General features: G+C 52.4%; 1 protein-coding gene across 2 annotated transcripts in view; it reads right to left on the bottom strand.

The window, feature by feature from the left end:
* Positions 1-8,488: 8,488 nt before the first annotated feature.
* Positions 8,489-16,683, bottom strand: part of bean1 (brain expressed, associated with NEDD4, 1) — a 112,988-nt gene continuing 104,793 nt past the window's right edge. For both annotated transcript variants that reach the window (XM_068049864.1, XM_068049863.1), the window contains one exon: positions 8,489-9,683. In XM_068049864.1, the coding sequence (XP_067905965.1) occupies positions 9,332-9,683 (352 nt within the window). In that variant the 3' untranslated portion in view covers positions 8,489-9,331. The remainder of the gene's footprint in view (positions 9,684-16,683) is intronic.

A 16,683-nucleotide genomic window follows, 5' to 3' on the forward strand; every position in this document is an offset into this window, starting at 1 on the left:
ACCATTAGAATAACTTTTAATTCCAGATTTATTAATTGAATTTAAATTTTACCATTTGCTGTGGTGGAATTCCAACCCATGTCCTCTAGTGATATTATCACTACACTACAGCCTCCCTCTAACACATGCTAATGTATTGTTTGAGTGAAAGAGATTTGCCTGTATTGGAAATAAAACCGTGTCTGGGTGTTCTACAGACTGAAATGATGAAGAATTCACCACAATATGGGGTTGGTGAGATAAACCCAGCTTAACAACAGCATCCAGACATTAGGGAAGAACCTTGTACTGTGTTCCAACATCGGGAGAATTGCTGTAGCCCCCGTGACATTCTAAAAACATATACAAAGAAAGTACTATTGAGTAGATTGGGCCTATATTCGCTGGAGTTTAGACGAATGAGAGGTGATATCATTGAAACATATAACATTTAGATTAGAGATACAGCACTGAAACAGGCCCTTCGGCCCACCGAGTCTGCCGAACATCAACCACCCATTTATACTAATCCTACACTAATCCCATATTCCTGTCAAACATCCCCACCTGTCTCTATATTTCCCTACCACCTACCTATACTAGTGACAATTTTATAATGGCCAATTTACCTATCAACCTGCAAGTCTTTTGGCTTGTGGGAGGAAACCGGAGCACCCGGAGAAAACCCACGCAGACACAGGGAGAACTTGCAAACTCCACACAGGCAGTACCCGGAATCGAACCCGGGTCCCTGGAGCTGTGAGGCTGCGGTGCTAACCACTGCGCCACTGTGCCGCCCAATTTGTTGACAATTTGACAGGGTAGATGCTGAGAGGCTGTTTTCTGCTGGCTGGAGAATCGAGAACTAGGTCTCACAGTCTCAGGACAAGGGGTCGGCCATTTAGAACTGAGTTGAAGAGAAATTGAAGAGAAGTTGAAAGAGTGTAGGTCAGATGGTTTCACAGGTCGGCGCAACATCGAGGGCCGAAGGGCCTGTACTGCGCTGTAATGTTCTAATTCTAATTCTAAATGTCTTCACTCAGAAGGTTGTGAATCTGTGGGATTCTCTACCCCAGAGAGCAGTGGAATCTGAGCCATTGAGTATACTCAAGGCTGGGATTAATAGATTTTTGGGCACTAAAGGAATTAAGGGATATGGGGAGCGGGCAGGACAGTGGAGTTGAGGTAGAAAATAAGCCATGATTGTATTGAATGGTAGAGCAGGCCCGAGGGACTGAATGACCTACTCCAGCTCCTATTGTGTTCTTATGCTCCACCACCCTCCCGTGCCTGCACCCCGTCCGTGTAGGCATTGAAGGTCTGCAGTACCACAACATTGCTACTAGGGGGCGACGCTGAGCTCCCCATCCTCTGATAGCACATCAGCGCCACCAGCAGGAATGGAGTTGCTTTGCAGCTTCATAAAGGAAGATAAAGTTCACTTCAAAATAAACTTATAAATCGTATTAGCACATGAAAATGTTCCACATAATGATTTACTTCATTGACGGCTATTGTGTAGGCAAATGGTTGGCATCCTTCCAGCCAAGAAAGCTGGTGGACATGCTGCATTTAGGAAGGGTGTCTTCTCTTTGTCATAGAGTCATACAGCACAGAAACAGGCCCTTCGGCCCATCGTGTCTGTGCCGGCCATCAAGCACCGACCTATTCTAATCCCATTTTCCAGCACTTGGCCCGTAGCCTTGTATGCTACAGTGTTTCAAGTGCTCATCTAAATACTTCTTAAATGTTGTGAGGGTTCCCTGCCTCGACCTCATCTTGCTGATGTCTGTGAAGTACAATCCCTGAAAGGCAGGTTCTGCCACAGGTGCTGCACATGAAGCTGCCAAGTGTCACTGTGCGTGGTTGTTTCTGACGTTGGCACCTGTTGCCAAGCTGCTGTAGCAACTGGTCATCTTGGTGGCGCACACCAGTCCACAGGATGTTTCGCCATTTCCCTCTTTCGCCAGCTAGTGACTCCCAGGTGCGATAGTCGATAAATATTCTGTTTCGAGTCTGTTTCTGATGATGTTGGGATAAATATTGACCAGGACACTGCAGGGACCTCCCCTGTTCTTCTTCAAATAGTGCTGTAGGATCTTTTGCACCCGCCTGAACTCGGTTTAACATCTCATCCCAAAAGGCAACAACTTCTGAAAGTGTAGCATTAAGATGTCAGTGTAGATTATGTGCTCAAGTCTCTGGAGTGAGGTTTGAACCCATTACATGCTGAGTTTATATTGAGAATGCTACCAGCTGAACTGAGGATGACATTTCATTCGCAGTTAGTGATATAAATATAAATGATTAAAATAGCTTAAAGTAGCTTGAGCCACCTCAGTAAGTTAGAAATTGAGCTTTTCAATCACATTCTGTTTATTTATTTTTTTATGGTTGAAAATCAGTGAATGACGGCCGGCACAGAACAAACATCAGTAATCCGAGTTTCTCCAAATAACAACAACAAAAATCTTTGTAGTTAAATGTATCACCTGGTCTGACACTGGGCTGTATAGAGCAGGTCACTGCCAAGTTCAATCTCCGGCCTGTGCTGAGTTACTATTTCCTCTGGTAGGGGGGTGGGGGGGGGGGGGAGTCCAGAACAAGGGGACAGAACCTTACAATTCGAGCCAGGCCGTTCGGGGGTGACGTCAGGAAGCACTTCTTCACAGAAAGGGCAGTGAAAACCTGGAACTCACTCATCCAAAAAAGCTGCTGAGCCTGGGGATCAATTGAAAATTTCAAAACTGAGGATTGGTAGATTTTTGTTAGGTAAGGGGATTAAACTCTGTGGAGCTCAGGCAGGTAAGTGGTATTATGCATGGATCAGCCAGGATCTAATTGAATGATGGAACAGGCTCGAAGGGCTGAATGTCCTCCCTCCTGTTCTTCTGTTTCTTCCTATAGGGACATGGGAACAGGAGGAGAAAGGTCCAGCCCTCCAGCATGGGCGGCACAGTGGCGCAGTGGTTAGCACTGGGTTCGATTCTGGGTACTGCCTGTGTGGAGTTTGCAAGTTCTCCCTGTGACCGTGTGGGTTTTTGCCGGGTGCTCCGGTTTCCTCCCACAGCCAAAAGACTTGCAGGTTGATAGGTAAATTGGCTATTGTAAATTGCCCCTAGTGTAGGTAGGTGGTAGGGAATATGGGATTACTGTAGGGTTAGTATAAATGGGTGGTTGTTGGTCAGCACAGACTCGGTGGGCTGAATGGCCTGTTTCAGTGCTGTATCAATAAAATAAAATAAATAAAAATAAAAAAAATGTTCCGCCATGCATTTAGCTCATGGCTGATCTCCGTCCTAACATCCCTTATGTAGACACTCCCTTATCTATTCCTTATGATCTCTTGCTGGGCTACAGTGAGGCACCACAACTGATCTCAATGCCTGAGGTGAGGGAATGCAAACACAAATCAGGTAGGGTTCTGCTGCTGATTGCTATCCTGTTACTGCCATGTGGGCATTGCACAAGGTCAGGATAGGCAGTGCCGTGGACCCTCCCTCTGCTTGCCTCCTCCCCATGCACGTTGGTCAATCAACCTGACACTGACCATCTTGGCAGGAGTTTGGGCACTGGCCTCTTGGCAACATGAGCACAGGTTTAGATATGCCAGCTTGTTTTTTCAATTATTCATTCTCGAGATGCAGGTGTCGCTTGCTAGGCCAGCATTTATTGCCCATCCCTAATTGCCCTTGAGAAGGTGGTGGTGAGCTGCCTTCTTGAACCGCTGCAGTCCATTTGGGGTAGATAGACCGACAGTGCTGTTAGGAAGGGAGTTCCAGGATTTTGACCCAGCGACAGTGAAGGAACGGCGATATAGTTCCAAGTCAGGATGGTGTGTGACTTGGATGGGAACTTGCAGGTGGTGGTGTTCCCATCCAAAAAAGAATTCCAGGAACTTGTTGAATGGAAATTGGTTAAAAACTGATTTTAGTTGTCGAGGAGGTTCATAGAAGTGTGGAAACTTAGAGCACAGAAGGAGGCCATTCAGCCTTTCGTGCCTATACTGGCTCTTTGCAAGAGCAGTCGTGCTCAGTCCCACAGTCTGTAACCCTATAATTTTCAACTCCTGGAAACTCAAGGACATTCCCGGAGTGTTGACCTTTCACTGCCCTCTGAAGTGGATTAGCCAGCCCCTCGGTTGCGTGTCAAACCACGAGAAAGTAAATACAGTCTCAGCGGTTCAAGAAGAAAGCCGTTTAGGATTGAGCAACAAATGCCAATCACACCAGCAATGCCCACATTGCAGGAATGATTCAAAAACACTGGGCACAGTAGGTTATTTAGGAGAGCGATGGCAGGCTGGTTTAAAGGTGGCAAGATCCAATTTGCCTGATGGAGCTGTGCTTTGTTGTGTCACTCTGCATTGGTCTCAAAACTGAGTCACCATTCTTGACCATACCTCCACCCAGCTTTCTCTAAACCAACTGCAGCAATTACACATCGACCTCTTTTCCCATTCCCTTGAGTTTGTCTTATTTAGTAGGAATGGGATACGTTCCCACAGGCACGGACCTCCCTCTGGTACTTCACCAGATCATTCTTCCAGTGCCAGCTGGGCAATGGGTATTGATGGGCTATTCGACCATGAAAGGCATATCCTGACTTGCCCTTTCCTCACCTGATGTGCAAATACATCTTCAGTAATGATTACTGAATAACAGGAACAGGAGGCCTGGCTGGTCACCCCCACTCCCCCCCACTCTCCCCCACCACCACTCCCTGCACTCCCCTAAACCCCACAGTGCTGTCCCTACCCTCACCCTATGTTGTGATCAGCTAACTGAATCTCAAATGGATCCTGGGATCTTCCTATTCTGCATTGTTCCACATAACCGAATCATCAGAGGAACGGAGCTACAAAATTAATCCTTTAGGGGTCAGGGGTGGCTCGGTGCCGAGTGTTCTCATCTCAGAATTGTAGGTTCATGTCCCACTCTAGAGACGTAGAGAGTCATCATGGCACAGAAGTACATTCAGCCCATCAACTCCATGCTGGCTCTTGAGAGCAATACAATCAGTCCCGCTCCCTGCTCTATTCCCAACTTCATTTCCCTCAAATGCTCATCCAATTTCCTTTTAAAATTATTGATCGTCTCAACTTCCAACACCCACTTGAGCATGTAAATCTAGGCTATCACTCCTAGTGCAGTACTGAGGGAGTGCCGCACTGCCAGAGGGTCAGTACTGACGGAGTGCTGCACTGCCGGAGGGTCAGTACTGAGGGAGTGCCGCACTGCCAGAGGGTCAGTACTGAGGGAGTGCTGCACTGCCGGAGGGTCAGTACTGAGGGAGTGCTGCACTGCCGGAGGGTCAGTACTGAGGGAGTGCTGCACTGCCGGAGGGTCAGTATTGAAGGAGCGCTGCACTGCCGGAGGGTCAGTACTGAGGGAGCGCCGCACTGCCGGAGGGTCAGTACTGAGGGAGCGCCGCACTGCCGGAGGGTCAGTACTGAGGGAGCGCTGCACTGCCGGAGGGTCAGTACTGAGGGAGCGCCGCGCTGCCGGAGGGTCAGTACTGAGGGAGCGCCGCACTGCCGGAGGGTCAGTACTGAGGGAGCGCTGCACTGCCGGAGGGTCAGTACTGAGGGAGAGCTGCACTGCTGGAGGGTCAGTACTGAGGGAGCGCTGCACTGTCGGAGGGTCAGTACTGAGGGAGCGCTGCACTGCCGGAGGGTCAGTACTAGGGAATGCTGCACTGCCGGGGGGTCAGTACTGAGGGAGTGCTGCACTGCCGGAGGGTCAGTACTGAGGGAGCGCTGCACTGTCGGAGGGTCAGTACTGAGGGAGCGCTGCACTGCCGGAGGGTCAGTACTGAGGGAGAGCTGCACTGCCGGAGGGTCAGTACTGAGGGAGCACTGCACTGCCAAGGGTCAGTACTGAGGGAGCGCTGCACTGCCGGAGGGTCAGTACTGAGGGAGTGCTGCACTGCCGGAGGGTCAGTACTGAGGGAATGCTGCACTGCCGGGGGGTCAGTACTGAGGGAGTGCTGCACTGCCGGAGGGTCAGTACTGAGGGAGCGCTGCACTGTCGGAGGGTCAGTACTGAGGGAGCGCCGCACTGCCGGAGGGTCAGTACTGAGGGAGCGCCGCACTGCCGGAGGGTCAGTACTGAGGGAGTGCTGCACTGCCGGAGGGTCAGTACTGAGGGAGCACCGCACTGCCGTAGGGTCAGTACTGAGGGAGCGCCGCACTGCCGGAGGGTCAGTACTGAGGGAGCGCCGCACTGCCGGAGGGTCAGTACTGAGGGAGCGCTGCACTGCTGGAGGGTCAGTACTGAGAGAGCACTGCACTGCCGGAGGGTCAGTACTGAGGGAGTGCTGCACTGCCGGAGGGTCAGTACTGAGGGAGCGCCGCACTGCCGGAGGGTCAGTACTGAGGGAGCGCCGCACTGCCGGAGGGTCAGTACTGAGGGAGCGCCGCACTGCCGGAGGGTCAGTACTGAGGGAGCGCTGCACTGCCGGAGCGTCAGTACTGAGGGAGTGCTGCACTGCCAGAGGTTTCTGATGAAATATTAAGCTAAGGTCCCGTCTGCCTTCTCAGGTGGATGTAAAAAATCCCACATCACTTTTTGAAGAAGAGCAGGGGAATATTTAACCCTCAAGCCACATCGTGAAAAACAGTCATTTATCATATTGCTGTCTGTGGGATCTTGCTATGCTCAAATTGGCTGCAGTGTTGCCTACAACAGTGACCACAATTCAAAAATGCTTAATTGGATGTAAAGCACTCTGGGACAGCCTGAAGTTGTGAAAGGTCCTATAGAAATGTAGGTTCAATATGTTTTCTATTTTTTGAGAAGCGTTTGATGATAATTGTGCTGAAATGGATCTATTCAACTTCCATTTATATTTGTTCAGAGTTTCCCCAAGGTATTAAATAAAAGTAAGCCAGTAATTCACTCTCCAAACCCATTAGTAGCCCAGTCAGTATTAATGGGAACTGAAGTCTGCAGCAAACTGAGACTGGTTAGTTACCAGTGTTCTGAATTCTCTGAATTCCTACTTAACCCCTGTGTCCCTGGCAATTAATATACCCCTGCCTCCTGCCACTGTTCTCCTGGAGGGGCTGGGGTCCCACCGCTGCTGCTCACTTTCCTCCAATACCTCTATGTGTGAGCCTAGGCACCAAGTGTCAGGTGGTTATTCGCCTACGGAAGGCATCACACTTGTATCCTTTTTTTTCCTCAACTGATGTCCAGCTGCATTCATTGTCCTGGAGAGGCCAGAGGTTAAAAGGTGGAGGGTTAGGGGAGGGGACTTGGCTGATCTCCCCCCCCACTCCGTAGCCCCACTGGCACTCAGGTCTACTGTAGCTCACCCCACTATTGCACTGGCTAAGGTCAGCACAGACTGGGGCAGAGCCTGGAACCCAGAGTTCAGAGTGAATACACAATCTGTATCAGAGTCCAGCCTGATGTTCACACTTACACAATCCCTAGCAAGGATCACTGCATCCTGATGAGGAGTGCGAAGCCCTGGCTGATTTTATTCCTCCACGCCCCTTCCCCCTCCTACAGCCCCATTCCCCTCTCCTCCCGCCCCTCCCTAGCCCCTCTGCCTCCTCCCCTCACCCCTTCCCACTACTCCTCCACCTGCCCCTCCCCCTCCTTCCATTCTTAACCCCTCTACCCTACCCCGTGCTATCCCCTCTGCTCCTCCCCTCAACTGCGCCCTCCCTTCCTCCTCTCTTACCACCCTCTTTCCCCACCTCTTCCCCTCCTCTCCACTTCCCCCAATCTCTTCCTTTCCCCCCACCTTCCTCCCACCTTCCTCCCACCCCCTTCTTCCCTTCCCCCTCCTCCCCTCAAACAGAGTTGGATGCTCCAGGAAACCTAGTAGTTGATCTGTGCACAGCAAGCTCCAACAGCTGGTGCTCCTAATGGGAGATCTGCCCCCCGCTGGTGTATATTGGAATTCATGTTTTGGAAAAAGTCTGCACAGTTTTAAATATTTGCAATCATAAGAATTTAAACCTATCATAGAGACTCTGGGATTCTGTCCCTTTATTTCTTGCTAACAGTCGGGCAGCCAAGACTTTGGCTTCAATCCCTGGTCTGTACTGAGACAGCTCGTTTCAGTTGGGCAGCTGCACTGCAATTGGCCTCAGTGCCCTTTGGCTGGGGAGGGGGTGGGGAGAAAATTAGGCTCACAATCGCAGCCAATGAATTCTCCTTCGCACAATCAGATATCGGATCAGGCAGTGTGGGGCTCAGACGTGAGGCCCCCCCCCCCCATGGTGGAACAGCCTACCAATGTTGCATGGAACACAGGAGTAGAATGGCCAAATGCACTTAGCAACTGTGGGGCAACTGTTGGCCCTGGGATCGCACCAAACAAGCAAGAAGTTCATGTCTCAAGAGGAGGGGGAGGGGATAAGAACTGAAGAATTAAAAGTTGCTCGCAGAATTGTTTTTTAGGTTGACAGACATTTGAAAGAGTACAAACAAGCACTGTGTGCACAAGTTATGTTTAATTCAGTTCTATGTACAGCACAGTATACAATGCAAGGTACAAAGAGTGGATCTTATAACTCCGGACTTCTGCGACACGAGGGACTTCACGAGCAGGAGATAGGAGGAGCTGTCACAAAAACATCAATGTGAGGAGGGAGTGTGTATAATTGACACGTCTTTAAAAAACTTGCATTTCTATCGTGCCCGTCACGACCTCAGAACGTCCCAAATCGCTGCACAGCCAATGAAATACTTTTTGAAGTGTAGTCACTGTTGTAGGAAATGCGGCAGCCAGCCAATTTGTGCACAGCAAGATCCCACAAACAGCAATGAAATAAATGACCAGATCATCACGTTTTTCAGCGATATTGGTTGAGGGATAAATGTTAGCCAGGACACAGGGGAGACATTTCCTTCCCTTTTTTCAAATAATGGCGTGGGATCTCTTCGGTCCATCTGAGATGGCAGATGGGGCCACAGTTTAACAACTCAAACCAAAAAAAAAAGTCACCTCCGACAGTGCAGCACCCCCTCAGTACTCATACGAGTGTCAGCCTGGATTCTGTGCTCAAGTCTCTTGACTGGAACTTGAACCCACAACCTTCTGACTCAGAGACAAGAGTACCCACTGAGTTACAGCTGCTTTAACTCGCTAACTTGCAGCATTCGAGCAACATCCCAGTTCGTGCTGGTTATGTTTCCTCATTTAAAATACTTCCACACACTGTGCGAGTCTCTCTTGGCTAAGAACGACGCACTTTCCCAGTGCCCCCGTCCTCCGAGCTTCCTTCACGCTCCATTGTATCGGGGGAAGGGTAGGCGTGTAGGAGGTGTTTGGGGGCGGGGGGTGTGTGTCGCGCCTTCCTTGTGGATTTTTTTATTCCGGTCCGCACTGGCTTTTACACGATGGTGCGGGAGAAGGGCCTGCATTCCTCGGGCGTGTCCTTCAGCCCAGCAAGTGGGATCAGTGGGAGGGCCACTTCCTGTCTGCTATGGACCGCCTGCTCGTAAGGGGGTGCCTGGTCCAGGGGCTGCGAGGTCGAGGAGATGGACGAGACCATCTGCTGGGAATCGGGGGGTGTAGTCGGACCACTCGCGGGATCCCCCATTCTCTGGCTGTTGGTTTCTGCCTCGGAGGGGGTCCGGTGAGTGGAATTGCTTCTCTGCCATGGGTCAGTCAGGGAGTATGGTGGAGGGTCTTCCTCCGGGAGATACAATTCCGGCACGCCGTGTCCCACACAGTCTTCATAGCTGGCACAGAAAGGGAGGAAGAGCACAAACATTCAGGACAAGGCCAATCTATAGAAATACATAGAAATTTCTAGATGATAAATGACCAACGTCCTTCTGGTTCGTCTTCTACCATCTTGCCCGGCCTCCCACATTCCACCCTTCGTAAACTCGAGTCCATCCAAAACATTGCTGCCCATGCCCTAACGCGCCTCAAGTCCTGTTCACCCATCATCCCCCCTATGCTCACTGAGCTGCTTTGGCTCCCGGTCCCATTCTCATCCTTGTTTGCAAATCCCTCCATGGCCTTGCCTCTCAAATTTTGTTTGATAACGCTCCTGGGTAGTACCTTGGGACATCTTACTAAGTTAAAGGTGCTATATAAATGCACGTTGTTACTGTTGTTTATAGCTAATGAGTTGCTCTTGATGTGCACTAACTTTTGTTATGTTGACAAATGCAGCAGCCAAATTTACACACACCAACATAGGGACAGGCCCTCCGGGCTGTACTGCCATTCAATCAGATCATCGGAAGATCCATCTCATTATCCATCTGCCATTGGTATTTGTGTGGTACAATAGAGTTCTTGACTAATCAGAGTGCACCTCAGTCCCACTGACTCAGCCTCTCACCCCCTCTATCTCTTTGCTACTCATATTCTCGCCAGCTCCTTTTATACTTCAGTACCATTTACCTGTTTGTTCCACAACTCCGTCCCACCTTTGAGCAGAGCCGACGCCCCCTCCCCCCTCAAACCCCACTTGCAATTCCTTTTAACTTCCTCTGTTCTAACTGGTATCCCAATAGGATTTGATCACCGCTAACAGGGTTCCAAGATCGTGAATGCAGTTGTGCTGAAGTTGTCTTGAGGCTGGAAATGGACAGTGAGAAGCTGTCTGGAGCAACACCCAGTCCCATTTATGAAGAGAGGACAGCAAGCGTCCTAAATCGTGTCTTAGATACAGAGCAAAGCTCCGTCAAACACTCCCAGAGCAGGTACAGTGCAGGTTAGATAGAGTAAAGCTCCCTCTATACTGTCCCATCAAACACTCACAGTACAGGTACAGTACGGGGTTGGCTGGGCAATTTGGAGCACTTCCTGCCTGCAATCAGGGGGAGCAGCTGCACCTGCAACTGCTGAGTGGAGACTGGAGTAACTGGAGAGAGGTGAATGCAGAGTGGAGAGAGGAGACTGGAGTAACTGGAGACTGGAGTAATTGGAGAGACTGGAGACTGGAGTAATTGGAGAAACTGGAGAGAGGAGACTGGAGAAACTGGAGAGAGGTGAATGCAGAGTGGAGAAAGGAGACTGGAGAAACTGGAGACTGGAGTAATTGGAGAAACTGGAGAGAGGAGACTGGAGAAACTGGAGAGAGGTGAATGCAGAGTGGAGAGAGGAGACTGGAGAAACTGGAGACTGGAGTAATTGGAGAAACTGGAGAGAGGAGACTGGAGTAATTGGAGAAACTGGAGAGAGGAGACTGGAGTAACTGGAGAAACTGGAGACTGGAGTAATTGGAGAGACTGGAGACTGGAGTAATTGGAGAAACTGGAGAGAGGTGAATGCAGAGTGGAGAGAGGAGACTGGAGAAACTAGAGACTGGAGTAATTGGAGAAACTGGGGAGAGAAGACTGGAGTAATTGGAGAAACTGGAGAGAGGAGATTGCACAGTGGAGAGAAACCATCAAGAAAGGCTGCAATTGTTTTGCAGAGGTGGGTGTCCGAGCACCTGAAAGACTCTAAGTTTGAACTGTTTGTGGGAGGGAGAAGAGGCCGGAAGACTCAGGGGTGGGGCTGCCAAATCCGGTAGGGGGCCCGTGTATTTGTATTGGTGCATGCACACAGGGAGCTCCCTCCCCACCCTAACTGCCTGCTCGGGACAGCTGGAGTTGCCCGGGTGAAGACTTTTTTGTGAAAGTCAGAAGAGGAGAGTACTGGGCGGCTCCAGCTGTCCCGGGCGAAGAAGCCTCCCCCAACTGGAAGACAACAAATAGTTTGGACTAATTGTTATAAAGGTGCTCCAACTGGCAGTTAGAGCAAACATCAGTTTCAACCTTTCTCTCCCTTCCTCCACTCAGTCACCTATCCTGCCCTTTTCCTTTACCTTCCTACCCCTATCCTCCTCTACTCCCAAACTACTTTGTTTAAAGTTTTTTTTTTGTTTCAACTGTGTAAATGTGTTTTGTTTCTTGTGGGTGGACGTGGCTTTTAGACCCCATGGCAAGCCCTCCTTCGACGGTGGCGGGGCCCTCCCGTACATATGCTGCTGCAGCTACACCTGTTGCCCCGTCACCGTTTGCACTATTAACATTGAAGCATGGGGTCAAGAGCTATGTCCACCCGAACATGACGATAGAGGCATGCGTGAAAGCAATGGCCGAGGTTGTCGGCCCTTCGGCCATTGTTGCTGCCTTTAAAATGTACGGGAAGGCAATGTTATTCCTGACGACCGAGCGGGCGGTGTCCCTGGCCCTGAACAAGGGGCTCACCATGGGTGGGAACCTTTCTGCCAATGGACCCCCTGAAGGCCACTGCACACCGGGTCATTTTATCTAATGTCCCGCCCTTCATTCCTGGTGAGCTCCTCCTTCCCCACCTACACCATCTGGGGGAAGTAAAGACGGGGCTCACCCCAGTTCCGCTCAGTCTTCGGGAGAACAGCCTCCGGCATGTGTACTCCTTCCGCCGCCAGCTATTCATGCAGCTATTCATGGCGGCGAGGGGAAACCCCGATGGAGGTCTCTCTACGCGGGAGTCCTCCCCCTTTACGTCGGGGACCTGGGGTGAAGGGTGCTGCACAGAGCAGTCCCGTGCAATAGACTTTTAAGTAGGTTCACGGACTCCCAGGCCGCCTGTACTTTCTGCAGCCTGGACGAGTCAGTGTTCCATGTATATATGGAGTGTGCGAGGTTGCAGCCCCTGTTTGAGTATTTGAAGGGGCTGCTCCTCAAGTTCTGGCTGCACTTCAGTCCCGTGCTCCTGATCTTTGGGCACCCGGTGAGGAGGGGCGTGGGCCAGGAGGAGGATCTCCTCGTCGGTCTGCTCCTGGGCCTGGCCAAGGTGGCAATTCACAGGTCCAGGCTGCGGGCCGTCGGGGGGTCCGTCCTCCCGGATTGCCTGCCCCTCTTACGCGGTTACGTTCGCGCCCGGGTGTCCCTGGAGAAGGAGCATGCGGTGTCCGCTGGTACGCTTGAGGCCTTCCACGACCGGTGGGCACCGCAGGGACTGGAGTGCATCGTCGATGCCGAGAATGGCATTTTAATTTGAATTTTTGTTTATTTTATTTTAATAAAGTTATTTTAAAAAAATTGATATAAAGAGGCCCTGAGGAATAAAGGCCCCCTCGACATGAAATATATAAAAGGAGCCTGGGGAATAAAGGCCACGTTCAAAGAAAAGAAAAATGGGGTCAGATACAGAAAGAAAAAAAAGAAAAAAATAAAGAGAAAAAAAAAGAAAAGAAAAAAAAAAATGGGGTTAGATACAGAGTAAAGCTCCCTCTTTACTGTCCCCATCAAACACTCCCAGGACAGGTACAGCACTGGGATTGGCTGGTCAATTTGGAGCACTTCCTGCCTGCAATCAGGGGGAGCAGCTGCACCTGTGTTGCAGCAATTGCAGAGTGGAGACTGGAGACTGCAGCAACTGGAGAAAGGTGAATACAGAGTGGAGGGAAACCATCAAGGAAGGCTGCAATTTTTCTGGAGAGGTGGGTGTCAGGGCACCTGAAAGACTATTAAGTTTAAACTGTTTGGGGAAGGGAGAAGAGGCCTGAAGACTCAGGGGTGGGGCAGCCAAATCCAGTAGGGGCCCCTGTGTTTGTATTGGTGTTTGCACACAGGGAGCTCCCTCCCCACCCCAACTGCCTGCTCGGGACAGCTGGAGTTGCCCTGGTGAAGACTGTCTTGTTAAAATCAGAAGAGGAGAGTACCGGGCGGCTCCAGCTGTCCCGGGCGAAGAAGCCTCCCCCAACTGGAAGACAACAAACAAGTTTGGACTAATTGTGATAAAGGTGCTCCAACTGGCAGTTGGAACAAACATCCTTTTCAGCCTTTCTCTCCCTTCCTCCACTCAGTCGCCTCAATCACCTATCCTCCCCTTTTCCTTTACCATCCTACGCCATCCTCCTCTACTCCCACTCCATCTTGTTTAAAGTTTGCTTTTTTTAAAAATTGTGCAATTTTGTTTTGTTTCTTGGGGGTGGGCGTAGCTCTTAGACCCCATGGCAAGCCCCTCTTCGCCGGTGGCGGGGCCTTCCCGTTCTTATGCTGCTGCGGCTGCTGCAGCTGCACCTGTTGCCCCGTCACCGTTTGCTTTATTAACAACGAAGCATGGGGTCAAGAGCTACGTCCACCCGAACATGACTATAGAGGCATGCGTGAAAGCAATGGCCGAGGTTATCGGCCCTTCGGCCATTGTTGCAGCCTCTAAAATGTACGGGAAGGCAGTGTTTTTCCTGAAGACCGAGCGGGCGGTGTCCCTGGCTCTGAGCAAGGGGCTCACCATGGGCGGGACCTTTCTGCCAGTGGACCCCCTGGAGGCCACTGCGCAAAGGCTCATTTTATCCAATGTCCCGCCCTTCATTCCTGGTGAGCTCCTCCTTCCCCACCTGCACCATCTGGGGGAGGTAAAGACGGGGCTCACCCCAGTCCCGCTCGGTCTTCGGGAGAACAGCCTCCGACACGTGTACTCCTTCCGCCGCCAGTTATTCATGCAGCTGGCGCGGGAGGAGGTGACAGAGGGCCACTTCAATGTAGAATTCCAGGGGACGGCCTACCGCGTCTTCTGGACCTTGGATGGGGTGCGGTGCCATGTCTGTAAGGGGGTGGGGCATGTTCGTAAGAACTGCCCCAACCTCCCGGCTGCCAACTCCAACTCAGCGGCCCAGGGTGGCGACGCTGCACCTCCTCCCACCCCCACTACACCACCACCAGATACCATTCAGTCGGTACCGGAGGCTGTGGTTTTCACGGCCTCCGGCAGGGAGGGGGGTGACCGTCCAAGTGGAAGGAAGGCGCGGAGGAGAAATAAACATCGAGAGGCGCGTCCCCTGGATATCGTGACACTACCCGAGCCTGAGCTCAGCCCAAGGCCCGATCTCGGGAAGTCAACTTGCCCCAGGGCTGGGCTCAGGCCCAGGGTGAATAAAAAAAAGGAGAGTGTGGAGGTGGAGGCCTCTGATGACATGGAGGTCTCTGAGTCTCCGCGCCCAAGTGCGAAAAAGAGGAGAAGGCACCCCTCCACAGAAATAACACAGGGCCCTGAGGTGCAGGGCCCATCTGTTGGAGGGGAGCTGCCTCCTGTTTCTGGTCCTCAGGTTCCCCCTACCGCCACCACCAAGGCTGCAAAGTCCGGGCAGGTGCTCCCTATTCCTCAGGATGGAGGGGAGGGGATGGCCCCGGTACGTGAGGCCCCTCCTGAAGGAGTAAGTGGGGCCCTGCTTGTGGTGGGGGAGCCTGGGGAAACCGCCCATTCCGCCACTGCTACTGGGTCGGGTGCCCTGAATGAAGGGGAGGGTGAGGCCCCAGAGGGTCGGGCCTCCCAGCCGGAGTCCACCACCAACCAGGAGACACCCGACCCAGTTATAACTGAGAATGCTGCCCCATCTGCTGGGCCTGTGGGTGCTGGCGGAGCGGGAGATGGCCTCCTCTCGCCGCCTCCAGTCTCGGCTCCGGCTGGTTTCCCGGAGTCCGGAACTTCTGTCTCCCCTGGACCACTCATTGGCCTGGGGATGGAGGTGGAGGGGGGTCCTGAACCGCTGGTCCCTACAGGCTCCAGTTTCACAATAGAACCCAGAGAGGACTCCTCCGCCATCGATCCTGGGGGTGGGATCGTGACGGAGGCGGGACCAGCTGGCGCGGTCGGGACGTCTGCCCCACAGTGTGTGGTGGATGTGTCGGCCGCTGGCGGTGACGACCCGGAGGAGGATGGGGATTCGGTGCGGGGCACGGAGGATGATCTTGATTCCATCGCCAGTGAGGTGGTGGAGTCCCTCGTGCCTCCCACCGAATCTCCTCTCATCCCCACGGCGGAACTCCGGGATTTCCTCGCGGCTTGCAGAGGTTGCCGCAATAAAGTTCAGCTGGCCCTCGACCGTTGGTCGAATCTGGCGCTGATCATCCAGTCCGTCCGTGCCGCCCTTAAGATAGCGGGCAAGCGCGCGGACGTGAAACTGGTTGAGAGGCGCCGTTTTAATGTGTTCCTCAATGGGTTGCTGGGGGAGTGGAGGGCCAGGTGCACTTCCACTCCCTCCTCACAGTGAGGTGTTGGTGACGGGTTTTAAGTACCTTTGACATGAAGATAACCATAGCCAGCCTCAACATCAACGGCAGCAGAGGGGCTCACCGCAGATTTCACAATCTCTCAGTCCTTAGGGAAGGGAGATACGCGGTGAGCTTTCTGCAGGAAACCCACACCGTTCCGGGAGACGAAGCCACCTGGCTCCTGGAGTGGCAGGGTGGGGTCTACATGAGTCACCTCACCCCTATTTCTCGTGGGGTGGCTATCTTGTTGGCCCCGACTTTTCAGCCGGAGATCTTGGGGGTCAAGGAGCTAGTGCCGGGCCGCTTGCTCCACCTCGCCGTTCGCCTGGGTAGCGTGCCGCTCCACTTTGTGAACGTGTATGCGCCCAAGCCCGGCGCTTTGCAAGCGCGCTTCTTTGAAGAAGTGTCCGCTCTCTTGAGCTCCATCGATAGCGGTGAGTGCATCATCCTCGGGGGGGATTTTAACTGCACCCTCGAGGTGGGGGATCGCTCCGGTCCCCAGCGCGGCCAAGCGTCGGTGGAGAAGTTGAGGGGACTGATCAGCTCCCTTAACTTGGTGGACGTCTGGCGGAATCTCCATCCCGACTCCAGCGCCTTCACGTGGAGGTCTGGAGGAGGGGGGTCGCGAATCGACCGCCTCTACATTTTGCAGGCGTACGTCTCCCGCGTTTCGGCGGCCTCCATGCGGCTGGTGCCGTGCTCGGACCACCGCCTGGTGTGGGCGGAGTTCACTCCGCTCCGCACGCGGGCGGGC

Source organism: Heterodontus francisci, chromosome 17, assembly GCF_036365525.1.
Source record: "Heterodontus francisci isolate sHetFra1 chromosome 17, sHetFra1.hap1, whole genome shotgun sequence".
Taxonomy (NCBI): domain Eukaryota; kingdom Metazoa; phylum Chordata; class Chondrichthyes; order Heterodontiformes; family Heterodontidae; genus Heterodontus; species Heterodontus francisci.